This window comes from Chrysemys picta, chromosome 1, assembly GCF_011386835.1.
Source record: "Chrysemys picta bellii isolate R12L10 chromosome 1, ASM1138683v2, whole genome shotgun sequence".
In the NCBI taxonomy this organism is placed as follows: Eukaryota; Metazoa; Chordata; order Testudines; family Emydidae; genus Chrysemys; species Chrysemys picta.
The window spans coordinates 84,582,701-84,599,062 of record NC_088791.1 but is presented as its reverse complement, the minus strand read 5'-3'; the positions used below and the strand labels follow the sequence as shown (position 1 = coordinate 84,599,062).

At 38.5% G+C, this 16,362-nt stretch overlaps 1 protein-coding gene across 5 annotated transcripts in view; it reads left to right on the top strand.

Moving 5' to 3' along the window:
* The window catches only part of CDK17 (cyclin dependent kinase 17), a 167,247-nt gene that overhangs the window by 117,792 nt on the left and 33,093 nt on the right, over positions 1-16,362 (top strand). For all 5 annotated transcript variants that reach the window (XM_065560760.1, XM_065560754.1, XM_042859797.2 and 2 more), the window contains one exon: positions 1,479-1,612. In XM_065560760.1, coding sequence (XP_065416832.1) covers positions 1,479-1,612 — 134 coding nt within the window. The remainder of the gene's footprint in view (positions 1-1,478; positions 1,613-16,362) is intronic.

Genomic DNA, 16,362 nt, shown 5'->3' with positions numbered 1-16,362 from the left:
GGTCACTCACTCACAAATTCTTTTCTAGGATATGTTCTGGGACGCCTTTTATGATAACCTTTACTTCTCCCAGAGAAAGGCCAACTTTCCAGCACACTGATAGATGGAACATTCTCCCATCCTTTGTCTTCTATATTGTTGTAATAATTTAGAATGAAGATCAACAATATCTTCAAATATTTTGGGGTGAGATGGAACAGGGTTTGCCTGGCTTTTTGAGATAGCAGAATTTTACCTCTAAAATTAAACAATTTCTGGGGGCCCTCCAATTCTCTTTTGTACTCTGGGGAAAATCTGTTCTCAGGTTATCTTTTTGTGTGTTTTGTTCCTAGATTCAAAGAGGCTGCCTCTCTATCTTTTGAGACACATCTTTTATTGGATTGTTTGTTCCCTAGGATTCATTTGGGCACAGGCATTTTTATTATAGATCTTGGGAGGCAGTGGTGGGCTACTGGATCCTTTTCCAGGTTCAGTGTCCTGTTGGCCTTCAGAAGGAAGCTGCTGCTCTCCTGCCTCCCTTATCCCTCCCTCTTCTCTCTGTCAGTAAAGGCATCTTGAACTACTTAGTTCTTTGCCCCATTTCCCTGCTGGAGCTGAGCATTTTTGGCCTGGGAGATATAGCCATTGGTTCATGTCTATTTTTTTAGTGATTTTTCTGTAGGGGCTTGAGAGACAAATATTTTATGCCGTTTACATAAAAATTGCACACATCATTAAAATAGGCAGCCCATTACATAAATCTTCCCCAAGTGAATCAATTTCAATTCCTCCCTCCCCACCCTCCAAGAAATACGTAATTACATCAAGTTCTCTGCAAAATCCATTTATTCATCCTAAATCTGTACTTAGGCACCTGAACAGAACTGGCCTGATCTTTTCAGAGGTTCTGAGCACCTGAAGTTCCCATGCTTGGCACTTCTGAAAATGAGGCCACCCGTTTTTGTTTTTTTTTCCTCTCTCTTTAAATATTGATTTACATGCCTAATGTTAGGCACACAAATTTGAATATTTTTGCCTTAGGCATCACATTTTCTAACTAATGAGGTCTCCGATTTTTCTCTGAACTCTCAGGATTTCCCTAGAAAATGGAATTTTCCTGTTCCAAGAATAGCACAAAAAAGAGAATTGAAACAAGCTCAAGAATTTGAGGACTCAAGGGCTATGGGGTGGGACTGGAACTATGTCCGTCTTTGTGTTTGGAACATGGATAGCACATGGTGGGTGCTACCACAGCTTAAATTAGAATAATAATGGAAAATTAATACACATTGATGTATGTATGCATGGTTTATTGGGAAAGTATTTTTAAGACTTTATCTTTTTATGCTATTTCTGAGCCATAAAAAGAGAATAGCAAGAATAGTATTGTGATAGTGAGCCTCTAGATCTGACAGGAAGCAGTACATAATAAAGGTTACAATGCTTCTTCATATATGAGATTTGTTTAGAAGAATAATGATTGACTTTTTTTCATTTAGACATAGTACATGAAAATCTGAAAATGGGATCAGATGGTGAAAGTGACCAAGCTTCTGGAACATCATCTGATGAAGTCCAATCTCCTACAGGTGTTTGCCTCAGGAACCGGATACACAGACGGATCTCTATGGAGGTAATCAGTTTTCCCATAAGGACCCAGTAAATTAGAGCCATGGGAATTGTTTAAATTGCTTTATATAACTGCTTGTTTTCCTGCCAGTTCACTTTAAAGCAGATGTTTGTATTCAGCATATGAGGTTTTATGATAACAGTAGTCATGACATTAATTTTTCTTCCTGTTTGTCAGTCCTGGAACTTGAGTAGATATCCCTGACAATGTTTATAATCTGTTCAGTACAAAAAATTAAATACTGTTTTTTAAAAAGCATTTGATTTTTTTTTAAAAAACAGAGAATCCATTAGCACACTCTCTTAGATACGAAATGCTAGACATTTAGTGTAGGATTGGTCTTTAAAGTGCTGGGAGATCACATGAGAAATACAGGCAATAAGTACAGGCATTCTAGAAGGAATTGAGGTGTTGGGAAACAAATGAAGAAAATGTGACCATTAGATTCTGAGACATTCTCTTTATATGTTCAAGTAGACTACTTCATATGTCACTTTTCAGGCTCTTTCATATAATGCTGCTTTCTAATCCATGTGAAACTTCAGAAAGTAAACACAATAGGGATGTTCCTGACTGCGTCAGCCTTTTTCATTCTTCCTGTTTTTAGTGTACGGAACCTTACAGGACAGTAAACAAAAGGAGGAAAAAGTACTTTATGAATAACTGTGCACATAATTTCCTTTATTTATGAGACTCATTATGAATACTAACCACCCTTGCACTTGCTTTGTTGCCCTTTCCCCAGGCAAAAGATAAACAGAACTTTTCACTTTTTTTTTTTTAATAAGTGTAACAGCTTTGATTATAATAATACCATTTTGGCTGGAATATGTAAAGTTATTTGACTGGTTTCATTATAAAAATCTATTCTTGGGGTTTTAAATCCCCATAATTTTTTTGAAGCATTATATAAAATGCAGGAGTTTGGAAAATATTTTTGGATTATCTATCACTGAGTTTGTGTGTCAAAAATAAGTACTGCAAGGCATTTTGTTGTGTTTGTATTATTCTTCAATTATTCTTTGCACTGACTAGTTCATTAATCATCACACATACTTCGTGGAGGGAGTTATTTTGTCTTAAAAATCCTTAATGTATTTGTTGTTAGTGTTGTAATTTTATGAGCCAAGATTAGGCCCGATCCAAAGCCCATTGAAATGAAACAATTAATTTAGGCCTGGTCTGTACTAAAAAATTAAGGTGGCGTAAGTATGTCGCTCATAGGTGTGAACCCCTCCTTAAACAGCATAGTTTAACCAATCTGACTCACTAGGGTGTTGGAAGAATTCTTCTGTCGACCTAGGTAATAACTCTGGGGGAGGTGGATTATCTGTGCTGACTAGTGAACCCCTCCTGTTGACATAGGTAGTGTCCACACTGAAGCGCTACATTGGTGCAGCTATGCCACTGTAGCATTTCAAGTATGGACAAATCCTCAGAGGGCTTTGGATCAGATCCATTGTGCTTTGGGTTAAGCAGAACACAAAATAAAAACAGTAGTATAAGAATTTACATGTAGAAGACATTAGAGAGACAAGGTGGGTGAAGTAATATCTTTTATTGGACCAATTTCTGTTGGTCAGAGAGACAAGCTTGCTGACTGTTTCCCAGACCTGAAGAAGAGTTCTATGTAAGCTTGCAAGTTGGTCTCTCTCACCAACAGAAGTCGGTCCAATAAAAGATAATGCCTCACCCACCTTGTCTCTCTCATATCCTGGGACTGACATAGCTACAACTGCACTCATGTAAAAGACATGACATGCTGGAGAAATCTGGAGGAGGGAGAGATTTTGTTTAAGGTTTATTAATACTATTGTTCATTCTTTTATTTCCTGTTTTCTCCAAAATATTTTAAATAGGAATTTCCCATATGTAGAGCCGCACTTCTGCTGAGTTTTCACAACATTCTTTTTGAGTTTTACCTCCTCTCCCCCTCCCCCGCAAACCTTTTAACCAAATAAACAGCCCTGTAATAGCTTTTAGCTTGTACAACAACTGTAATATTATACTGTCTTAGAAGCTTTGAAAATGTTTTTTCCTTTCAGATTGTCAGTTCCATCTGACAAGCATTTGTTTCCTTATTTTTCTCCCAATTCCAAATACTTGTTTCTAATGCAGCTGAAATCAACATGATGTGGTTTATTTCTTTGTTGACTGGCACAATCAGAGAGGTCAGCATAGTTCAGGCAACTGTTTCTATGCATCCTGTGAACCAGGCTTTCCTCCTAAAATGTTACAGTGATGACATGGTGGTTTTTAAAGATAAGTTTTTTAGAGTGACCTTTTGTAACTATCTGCTAAAGAACAGCTGCTGAATTTTAACAATGATTTTAGCTCTGAATTTCCTTGATTTTTGTGAGTTAATGTCAGAAACTTATGTTTTAAGTGTACTTGTTAAGTAGTGTTTGGAAGGGGGAAGTTTTTTTACTCCATGTTTATGCAGTGCCTAGCAGAAGGGGAACCCTTTGGGCTGCTATAACAACTGTGATACAAATTGAAATAAACACTCCCATGCAGGGAAACTTTCTGTTAAAAATTCCAGTGGTGCATTTTTTTGTTTGGTTTTGTTGTTGTTGCTATATGACTCTGACAGGCTTGTAATAAAGATTTGTAATTACAATACCAAATCTTGCTTGCCTTACTTGTGTGAGCATTTCCAGCGAAGGGCTCCTTCATGTCCATAAGCTGAACAGGATTTGACTTAAGGAGTTTACTAAAATCGGTAGTATTTATTTGATTCAGTGCCAGGAGAAAGGGAAGAGAAGCTCTCAGTCTGTATTAGCAGTTATATTCATGTAGGTTGACCTGCATCTCTTTACTATGCCTGTAGGTAATAGCAAATTCAATTTTATGCATATTTGATACTCTGTTTGTTCTAGTCTATCGGAGACATTCAGCATAATTGAGATCTATTGCAAATTATATTCATATGGTCACACTATTGTTTACAGGAATATATTTAATAAAATATAAGCTGATGTTTCTCTCCCCTCTGCTCTTTCTAATTAAATTTGAGGTTGGTATTCTCAAACTGAGCACACCTTTCTATTTTGTGCGGTTGATACACTGTGTAGTTGTAATATGGTACATAGTCTTTCATAAATATAACCTTGTTTGTTTCTGTGTATCAAATAGACAAAAGCAGTTCTAGTTTCTTAAAGTAACTGATCATTTAAGGCTGAGAATCTGGACTGACAGGCAGGCTGGCCCTTTTATTTTTTGTTAAGGCTAGAATGTCAGCTCTTGTTTTTCAGACTTAACTGTGAATTTCCTCTAGTGTTTTGTAGTTGCACTATATATTTATATGCAAATTAGCAATCCATCATGAAAACAAAAGATATATTCTATGCATGTTTACTGGAAAACATGTGCAGTCCAATACTTAGTGCATATTAATAGTGAACATAGCTAACATTTGAGATGTTTTCCAGTTCCGATTATAAATGTTTGCATAAAATATATGTTAACAAATTTAATGTTGCGGATTGCTGGAGATTTCATTGGCTGTACTGTTAAGCAAGCGGACCACCCCACCACTGAAGGAGATAATTAACTGAATACAATAAGTTTTCCTGTAATCATAATAGGATCGGTATAAATATGCTGTGAATATGACAGCAATTAAAATTCAGTAACAAAAATTCACATCTCCCCCTTCATATTAGAATAGTCATTGATCTTGGGTTGAGTCATCACAGCTTGGGATCAGGTGATAAAATTGTTGCTCTAATTTAATTTAATTAAAACTAAAACCTTCAATAAGGTTTTGACACATTGGGAGGATAAGAGGGGCAGGCAGATTCTCTTGCCCAGGGTAGTTGAAACACTGCGTTCAGATGTGCAAAGTTGACTTTTATTTTTATTGATTTCCATGTGCAAAGATCTGCCTAGAAAGATACAAAAGGGCAGAAAATACAGTGCAATTATAACCTGCAAATCCAGGTAGAATACTTTATTTTATTCAGCACCTCAAAGCAGATATGTTTATCTCTAAACTTGGAAAAAATATATGACAACTCTTTGGTGAAAATGATAAAGCAATATAAAGTAAAGAGAGAAATGTGAAGGAAAGGAATGCATATTATTATATTACTATCTTAGATCTGAGAGACCAGAATCTGGTCAAATAAAAGTTCACAGTGGCCACCTTCAAAATTAATATGTCTCCTGCCTCTAAAAGGGACAGGTCATGTGCTAATAGGTTACCAAGGGAGGTTGTAGAATCCCCATCACTGGAGGTTTTTAAAAACAGGTTAGATAAACATCTATCAGGGGATGGTATAGGTTTACTTGGTCCTGCCTCAGCGGGGTGGACTAGATGACCTCTCAAGGTCCCTTTCATCCATACATTTCTGTGATTCCCTTGAAAGCAAGCAACAAAGGGGTTACCGTATTGCATCCAGATAATAGATGACCTTAGGCATTTTTGGTCCTGTGGCAGTTGAAGGACATTCTTCAATTAAGAATGACTTACTAACACCTCCCATTCAAATGAAATGCCTGTAAGCTGCATGGAAACTTTAAAAAAAACACCATAACAGAGGCTCAAATTAAATGTATACCCCAAATATAAAAAAATAGAGGATCAAAAAAAATGCTACTATGGCTTAACAATAGAGTAAGTGAGTTGGTTAGAAACAAGAAGGCATCCTTTAAAAATTGGAAGTCGGGTTCTACTGAGGAAGATAAAAAGGAGCATGAACCCTGGCAAGTCAAATGTAAAAATATAATTAGGCAGGCCAAAAAAAGAATTTGAAGAGCAACTACAAAAAGACACAATTAACAGCAATATTTTTTAAAAATACATCAGAATCAGGAAACCTGTCAAACAATCAATGGAGCCACTGGACAATTGAGGTGCTAAAGGAGCACTCAAGGAAGATAAGACTATTGCAGAGAACCTGCAAGAATTCTTTAGATCAGTCTTCACTGCAGAGGGTGTGAGGGAGAGTCCCACTCCTGAGCCATTCTTTTTAGTTGACATCTGAGAAACTGTCTCCGTTTGAGGTGTCAACAGAAGATGGTTTGGAACAAATTTATAAATTAAACAGTAATAGGTCACCATGACCAGATGGTATTCAGCCAAGAGTTCTGAAGGAACTCAAATGGGAAATTGCAGAACTAACAACTGTGGTATGTAACCTATTGCTTAAATCAGCGTCTGTACCAGATGACTGGAGGATAATTAATGTAATGCCTTTTTTAACAAAGGCTCCAGAGGCTATCATAGTAGTTACAGGCTGGTAATCCTAACTTCAGTACCAGGCAAATAGTTGAAACGATAGTAAAGAACAGAATTATCAGACACATAGGTGAACACGATTTGTTGGGGAAGAATCAACATGCCTCACCAATCAATTAAAATGTTTTGAGGAGATCAGTAAACAAGTGGACAAGTGTGTTCCAGTGGATATAGTGAACTTTGACTTTCAGAAAGCCTTTGACAAGGTCCCTCACCAAAGGCTCTTAAGCTAAGTAAACAGTCATGGGATAAGAGGGGGGTCCTCTCATGGATCGGTAACTGGTTAAAAGACAGGAAACAAAGGATAGCCGTAAATGTTCAGTTTTTGGGGTCCCCACAGGATCTATACTGGGACCAGTGCAGTTCAGCATATTCATAAATGAGCTAGAAAAAGAGATAAACAGGGAAGTGACAAAGTTTGCAGGTGGTACAAAATTACTCAAGATAGTTAAGTCCAAAGCTGACTGCAGAGAGTTACAAAGGAATCTCACAAAACTGGATGACTGGACAACAAAATGGCAGATGAAATTCAACGCTGATTAAGTAATTCACAGTGAAAAACATAATCCCATCTGTACATACAAAATGATGGGGGTCTAAATTAGCTGTTACCACTTAAGAAAGAGATCTCGGAGTCGTGGATAGTTCTCTGAAAACATCAGCTCAGTATGCAGCAGCAATCAAAGAAGCTAACAGAATGTTAGGAGCCATTAGGAAAGGGAATAGATAGTAAGTCAGTAAATATCATAATGCCACTATATAAATCCAGGGTATGCGGACAGCTTGACTACTGTGTCCAGTTCTGGTTGCCCCAACTCAAAAAAGATATATTAGAATTGGAAAAGGTACAGAGAAGGGCAACAAAAATGATTAGGCGTATGGAACAGCTTTCATATGGGGAAAGGTTAAGACTGGGATAATTCAGCTTGGAAAAGAGATGACTAGGGGATATACGATAGAGGTCTGTAAAATCATGAATGGTATGGAGAAAGTGACATAACACAAGAACTAGGGGTAACCCAATGAAATTAATATGCAGCAGGTGTAAAACAAACAACAAAGAAAATACTTCTTCACACAATGCAATCAACCTGTGGAACTCATTGTCAGTTGATGTTGTGAAGGCCAGACGTATAACTGGATTCAAAAAAGAAATAGACTCATAGAGGCTAGGTCCATCAGTGGCTATTAGCCAAGATGGTCAGGGATGCAACCCCATGCTGTGGGTATCCCTAAGCCTCTGACTGCCATATACTAACATACAAATGTTTTGAAGATGATGGCAGTCCTTCAGAGACCTGGTATCCCAAAAGTTAATATGGTTCAAAATGAAATGCAGGGCTCTGTGGTTTGCATAAATAAGCAGGGAAGCACTGTGCTCTGCCTCCTGTGTTGGGATATCCTGCAGGTGTCGGAATGGACTTTGTCTCACAAGGCATTCCAAGTTATCATGTATCTGGCAGGGAAAGAGAATACAATCACTGACAGACAGAATTAATCCTTAATAGAGCCTCACGAGAATTCTGAGTCTGAGAACTGGTGGATCAGACCTTTTTCCAGTGGGAGACAGCACAGGTGGATTTCTCTGCCACATATGAAAATAATGCTATTGGTCTTTTGCTCACGGCACTAAAACATACCTTATTGGCAAGGGGAAGGAAACTTCTGTATGCTTTCCTGCTATTCCCTCCATGTAGCAGAGGTACTTGCAGTGCTCGCTAGGAGCATATGTTTAATGAACCTGTTAGTCCCATACTGGACTAGACAGATATGACTCTCAATGTATTGCTGACTACTAAAGTCTATTCCATTAGATAGAATTTAGCTTCATATTGTCTCTTAAGACCAGGGCACATCAATCTGTTCCAAATTCTGAGTGTGCTCCCAACAGGATAGAAAATCCATAGGTATGGTATATTTGAACAGGTGGCTCTCAAAAGCCATCTACCAGAAGACTCTGTGATTCCAAGTGGAAAAACTTTGCAGTGTAGTGTAATCAAGCCTACTTTGAGACCCCTTTACTTGATTCTCAGAATCTGCTGATCTACTTGTTTCACCTGGCTGAGTCTAATGTAAGCACTAGCTATGTTTGGCAGCTTCTCCAGCCTTTCATGAGCTAGTTGAAGGTAGACCAATATTTATGCAGCCTTCTGCCATCAGGTTCCAGAGGGACTTGATACTTTTGAAACCCTTAATTTAAAAGCTCCCTGTGTCATAAGATATTAATGTGGCCCTGACAAAGTTGATGGAAACTCCTTTTAAACTATTTGGCTTATGAGTTTAAGTTCCTTAGATGAAACATCTTTTTCCTGGTGGCAATGACTTCAGCATGCAAAGTGAGCAAACTCCTGGCCCTAGTGACCCATCTTTTACTAGATTTTTGCAAGGGTAAGTGTAATCTCATCCAAGATTCCTCTCCAAGATGATGTTGGAAATCCAATTTAAAGAGTCTGTCATCCTTTCAACATTTGTCACACCTACATTTCCATCATAGAGAGGTCCTTCTCCATATACTCAATGCCAAAAGGTCCTTGTGTTTCTGTTTGATGATTAGAGCCCCTAGGAAGATCACCAGTTTTTGTTTTTGTTTGTTTTGATGCCAACACTGTAGGCAAAATCATTACTATAAGGATCATTGCCTAAATGGGATGTCTTAAAAGCCTGTCACTTTGCTGTGACCTGACTGGCCCGAGACAAGGAAGCTATATGTAAGGCTCATTTGATTCAGGACAAAGTTGCAACCTCAGTCTTCCCTTTCAAACACAAATGTCTGTAAAGAAGCTTCATGATTATCTATCTACACAACATACAAAATTAATATTTGGATGCATCCTGCAGGAGGGGATACTATTGTAGACTTGGTGCTCCAGAACTCAAAAGATCACTGAGGCCAGACTCTCCCATCCCCAGAAATTTTCTTCTATTTTGAGAAGTTCCATGTTTTCAGTTGGCCAATTTTTGCACAAGATTTTCCTTCTGTTTCTGCCATCTTGAATGTTGTGAATTGGCCTTGTTATTGCTTCTTGTTGCAGTTTACTCTAATTTTTCTTTTGGGACATCTGTTGAGCTTCTTGTTCACCGAGAATGAGAATCTTGCCTAGAAGAGAAGAAAGAGGTATTTACTTTCTAATTCTTTCAGGATTCTCACTTACCCACCCACCTCCCTTCAATGTTTGGACCTTGCCTTTTTTGTGTTGTTTTATTTCTCTAAAATCTTGTTTTAATTTTTTCTCTGAAGCATGTTTTTATCTTATGCTGATCATCTTGCATTGTCTTTTCTTTTTGGGAACTTTGCCTCCCACACAATCACAGGAACTGATTAGAATATTCAGAGTCAAGCGCTTAAACACAGCAAGGGATGGCACATCATGCCTGGATTGTTTTTTACCCTGCTACGACTGCCCTCCTAAAATCAAAAACCTTAAGAACTTAGGAAGTTCAGCCTGATTTGTGATAAGGAGCCTAATACCTGAATTTGAGAGAATCCTGCAATATAATTTAGTCAGAGAAACAGAACTACATTTTTTTTTCATTTTCTTTTCTTTGCATTCATTTGCATGGAGTCTGAGCTCCATGAACTTACTAAACAACAAAATAATAAAAACCAATCCACAGCATCCATCAAAAACTGGGCACAATTTATAGCAAAGTTTTAATGTAATTATGGATTTTTTAACCTTAAACTGACACTTGTAATTGAGCTTTATTGCCTACATTTGATCAGAGTTCTGGTATTTTTATATAGTGTACTATATAACTTTTTCTCTGATTAAAGGCTAGATCATTGAATTAATTGAGGGAGCTTGTACTTGTGGAATGCAGCTTCTGAATGACTATGATTGATGTAAGCAGTTCCAGTCATATTAATACCAGTTTGTTACACAGTGTAGCATATATCTATTAATCCAGTGGCTCTCAAACTTTTTTTACTGGTGACCCCTTTCACATAGCAAGCTTCTGAGTGCGACCCCACCTTATAAATTAAAAATACTTTTTTATATATTGAACACCTTATAAATGCTGGAGGCAAAGCGGGATTTGGGGTGGAAGTTGACAGCTCGCGACCCCCCATGTAATAACCTTTTGACCCCCTGAGCGGTCCTGACCCCCAATTTGAGAACCCCTGTATTAATCCAAATCTGTGAATTAAAAAGAAATGAAAGAATCTCTCTTCCCCGCAGAATGAATATGAAACAGTGAAATCCTTGCTGATCTTAAACACAAAAAAGAAACTTACAAGAAATGGAAGATTGGACAAATGACCAGGGAGGAGTATAAAAATATTGCTCAGGCATGCAATGCCTGAAATCAGGAAGGCCAAATCACACTTGAAGTTGCAGCTAGAAAGGGATGTTAAGAGTAACAAGAAGGGTTTCTACAGGTATGTTAGGAACAAGAAGGTGGTCAGGGAAAGTGTGGGCCCCTTGCTGAATGGGGGAGGCAAACTAGTGACAGAGGATGTGGAAAAAGCTAATGTACTCAATGCTTTTTTTTTTTTTGCCTCTGTCTTCATGAACAAGGTCAACTCCCAGACTACTGCACTGGGCAGCACAGTATGGGGAGGAGGTGACCAACCCTCTGTGAAGAGAGAAGTGGTTCAGAACTATTTAGAAAAGCTGGACGAGCACAAGTCCATGGGGCCAGATGCACTGGATCCAAGGGTGCTAAAGGAGTTGGTGGAAGTGATTGCAGAGCCATTGGCTGTTATCTTTGAAAACTCATGCGATTGCGGGAGGTCCTGGATGACTGGAAAAAGTCTAATGTAGTGCCCATCTTTAAAAAAGGGAAGAAGGAGGATCCGGGGAACTACAGGCCAGTCAACCTCACCCCAGTCCCTGGAAAAATCATGGAGCAGGTCCTCAAGGGATCAATTTTGAAGCACTTAGAGGAGATGAAAGTGATTAGGAACAGTCAGCATGGATTCACCAAGGGCAAGTCATGCCTGGCTAACCTAATTTCCTTCTATGATGAGATAACTGGCTCTGTGGATGAGGGGAAAGCAGTGGATGTGTTATTCCTTGACTTTAGCAAAGGTTTTGATACAGTCTCCCACAGTATTCTTGCCAGCAAGTGAAAGAAGTATGGACTGGATGAATGGACTGTAAGGTGGACAGAAAGCTGGCTAGATCATCAGGCTCAATGGGTAGTGATCAGTGGCTCCATGTCTAGCTGACAGCCGGTATCAAGTGGAGTGCCCCAAGGGTCGGTCCTGGGGCCGGTTTTGTTCAATATCTTTGTTAATGATCTGGAGGATGCCGTAGATTACATCCTCAGCAGGTTTGCAGATGACACTGAACTGGGAGGAGTGGTAGATACGCTGGAGGGTAGGGATCGGATACAGAGGAACCTAGACAAATTAGAGGATTGGGCCAAAAGAAATCTGATGAGGTTCAACAAGGAAAAGTGCAGTGTCCTGCACTTAGGACGGAAGAATTCCATGCACTGCTACAGACTAGGGACCAAGTGGCTATGTAGCAGTTCTGCAGAAAAGGACCTAGGGGTCACAGTGGATGAGAAGCTGGATATGAGTCAACAATGTGCCCTTGTTGCCAAGAAGGCTAGCGGCATTTTGGGCTGTATAAGTAGGAGCATTGCCAGCAGATCGAGGGACGTGATCATTCCCCTCTATTTGGCATTGGTGAAGCCTCACTACACACTACAAGAAGGATGTGGAAAAATTGGAAAGAGTTCAGCGGAGGGCAACAAAAATGATTAGGGGGCTGGAGCAGATGACTTTTATGAGGAGAGGCTGAGGGAACTGGGATTATTTAGTCTGCAGAAGAGAAGAATGAGGGGGGGATTTGATAGCTGCTTTCAACTACCTGAAAGGAGGTTCCAAAGAGGATGGATCTAGACTGTTCTCAGTGATACCAGATGACAGAACAAGGAGTAATAGTCTCAAGTTGCAGTGGGGGAGGTTTAGGTTGGATATTAGGAAAAACTTTTTCATTAGGAGGGTGGTGAAGCTCTGAAATGAGTTACCTAGGGAGGTGGTGGAATCTCCTTCCTTCGTGGGATAGCTCAGTGGTTTGAGCATTGGCCTTCTAAACCCAGGGTTCTGAGTTCAATCCTTGAGGGGGCCATTTAGGGAACTGGGATAAAAATCTGTCTGGGCTTCAGAATATAACTTTCATGTATTTTATTTCATTTAACAGAACATTCAGTAGTTGCATTTAATTTAGCTGGTGCTATCAGCAAAGTGAAGTCATATATGAGATCTAAAACAATCAGTTGTAAATCATTCTGTGTAGGAGAAAAATTCATTTCCTATATGATGGAAGTGTTAGTCACTACCTTTAGTTGGGAGTGTGCCTGACCTGGGAGGATATTGTAGTGAGCCAATGTAGTGTGATTCATGTTTCACCATTTCCTGAAGCCCATGGTTAGATAAGCATTGTATAGTTACTCATTAGATGCTTTTATTTATTTGGCTTTTTCAAAAATTAGAAAATACTACTCTCTTGTGGATTTATTCATCATTCTGGTGGGGAAGTATTATCTAGATGTTAGCTAGTGTCAGATCACTCTTAATGAGTGTCATATTTTCATTGCCTTCCTCTATCCCAGTGACAGATATTTGTTGTGCTTTTAAATTATTATTATTTGTATTACAATAGTGCATAGAAGCCAGGGGCTAATTGTGCTAGGAAATGTATAATGTAATAGAGACTAAATGGATGGATGGATGGATAGATTTAAAAAAAAAATCTTGCAGTTGGTCACAGTAAAAAGATTGGGCATTACCAAAATATAAACATATACCAATAAGACAATTTGCATAGACAACCCTCCCAAGATATTAAACCAATCAACTAAAATGCCTATTTAACAAGGGTTTTTTTTATAAAAAACAAAAACACACACAAAAACCTCTGAAGATTGCACATTGTCTGGAATGAATGGTTTTTTGTATGTGTAGATTTTGGTTTCTCATTTCAAGGCTGCAAAATTTACTAAGTCTAGAGCACTATAACTAAACAATAAAAAAATATCTGTAAATCTGTTCTCTGTGGTAGTCTTTTCTGCTAACTTTTGCCTCTAGCAAATTTATTATATGTCAGGTTTCTTTAGATAATCCATTTGGCTGTAAGTGTGCCAACTCTGTCATGTTACAAAAATGCAGTGAAATTTGATGAGGCAGCCTTCAAAAACAACTCAATACTGTATAGGATCATAGCAAAGAATAGAAATACGGTATATGTGTGCATAAGTATGATATAAGAACAGGAGTACTTGTGGCACCTTAGGCTTCTACATTTGTGTCTCGTCTCTCATTTGTACAAACAAATATTTTTCATTTGTTATTTTGCTTCCAGTCTGCATAACATTAAATAGCATATGGTATAGTATGTCCTTTTTTATTTGTAAATTGTTCTGGGTGTGTGTAAATGTATATAATAGAAATAACCAGGCTTTTAGGGTCAGCTTGTTATGAAGTTGAACTGTGTAGAGTAGACAAATTATCATGTGGTTTGTTTAATCTCATTAAGTGTTCTTCAGTGAACAAAAGCTTTACTGAGCAGCTTGTGGCTGCAGCTGACATGTTGTCTTGCTGATACTAGCTCTAACTAGTGAGATGGCTGATTCAGGCTGATACGTACGCCCACAAGAGAACAAATCATTTTCGTTTGACCTATTGTTGATTACTTGGGCAATCATACTGACATCTATGGACTTGAAAGTACAATTCTTTTTCTTGGTGGTGATGGTAAAAAGCCTCAGTGATCAAATCCCAAAGTTCATCCTGAAATGTGAACATGGCATTTCATCTATTTGCTTGGTCTGCCAACATGCACTACAGTGGTCTGGAAAATAAGTGCCTTATCTGTCTGATTACTGTATGTAGCCTAGAACCCCAAACAGTAAGAATTGGGACTCTAAAGAAATTACCAATCAAAGGCAACATAAATCTCTTTGTTTGATGTCTGAGACTAGATAGTTTTGGATAGTTAGGCATTTTCTTCCATTAACTTCTTCCCTATAACTTGGTCCTGCTTTTATTTTCCCCTCCTGTTACGTATATGACAGGAAGAACCTTGAGCATTGTTACTTTAAAACTCCAGTTGTGAGCACACCCGTGGGAGGCACAAATGAAAGGAACAGTGCTGAAGAAATACTGTGTCATTCTAGTAATTGAGAAATTGACAGCATTTGCAGCCCAGTGTCTCTCAGAGAAGATTATTCATTATTGCCTTCTACCGCCAGTCTAACAGCAAGCAAAAATTTGCAAGCTGGCACATTGGTGGAAGACAAAAATGAAAGTAGGCTGGCTTTTCGTTTCTCCCCCTTCCTACTTGAGATGCAGCATGTGACATAGTGGGAGTTGGAATCCGGAATTCTGCAACCATGTGGCTCTGTGGTTTCCTTTGTCATTTTGTTAATAATATGTAATATTTCTGATCATCAATAATGTCTTCTGCATTGTATAATACAGAGAAAAACACTGTCCCCATTCTAAAACAAAGTACACAGGGTGATCAGAAGATACTTTAACATAACAGTGCATCTTTTAAAAATTAAATATTTTACACTTATAGCATATTCTAATCTATAGATTTTAAAGCAGTCCATGTAGCTCTGTAAGCTTTAGTATTTCTTTTTTTACAGATGGGATAATTGAAGCCCATGACAAGTCTTGCTTAAGGCTACATGGTGAATTGGCATAAGTCAGAAATATAACCCAACTCTTCTAACTGCCAACCCTATGCTTAAAAACAGTTTAGCACTGCATCTTTGGTAGATTAAAGTCGTTAGACTTTATGGAAGTATGTATATTTGTGGCAGGATTTCAATGACAGGCAGGAAGTCTGATCCATTAGGTGAAAGAGAGAGATTTCCCAGCATAAAGTGCAACGTAGAAGAAGGCTCACAGATCCAATTACGAGGATAGTTGGGAAATTTGTGCTGAGCAGGGACAGGGGGAATGGAGATGAAAGAAGCAGTGAGGAAAGGAGTCGGATTGTATAGAGCTGAATGTGAGAAGTAAAAGTTTGAGTTTGAGAAGGAAGGCAAGAGAGTGCCACTGGTGACGAGACTCTTGAGAAGGGAGTGTCCTGATTGAATGGCCTATGAGGAAGTTGTACAGTATGCAGTGTTGTTGTAGCTGTGTTTGTCCGAGGATATTAGAGAGAGAAAAGGTGGGAGGCAATCTCTTTTATTGGACCAGTTTCTGTAGGTTAGAGAGACAAGTGTTCAAGCTTACACAGAGCTTCTTTGAAGAGCTCTGAGTAAACTCAAAAGCTTCTCTCTCTCTGAACAGCAGAAGCTGGTCCAATAAAAGATTATTATCTCATCCTTTGTCTCTCTAATATGAGGAAGTTGATATTCAGAGTAGCAGTTTGGAGTGACTGAAGAGAACACAAGATGGGAAAGCCAGAGAGGCCAGGTTTTTTCTTTCTTTTTTCTGACTTGTTTGAAACTACAGGAGCTGTCATTTTTTATATTGCCTAACTAGAATGCTGCACTTAAATCATCACTGCAGATATACCAAGTAGGATCAAAAACAAGTTTT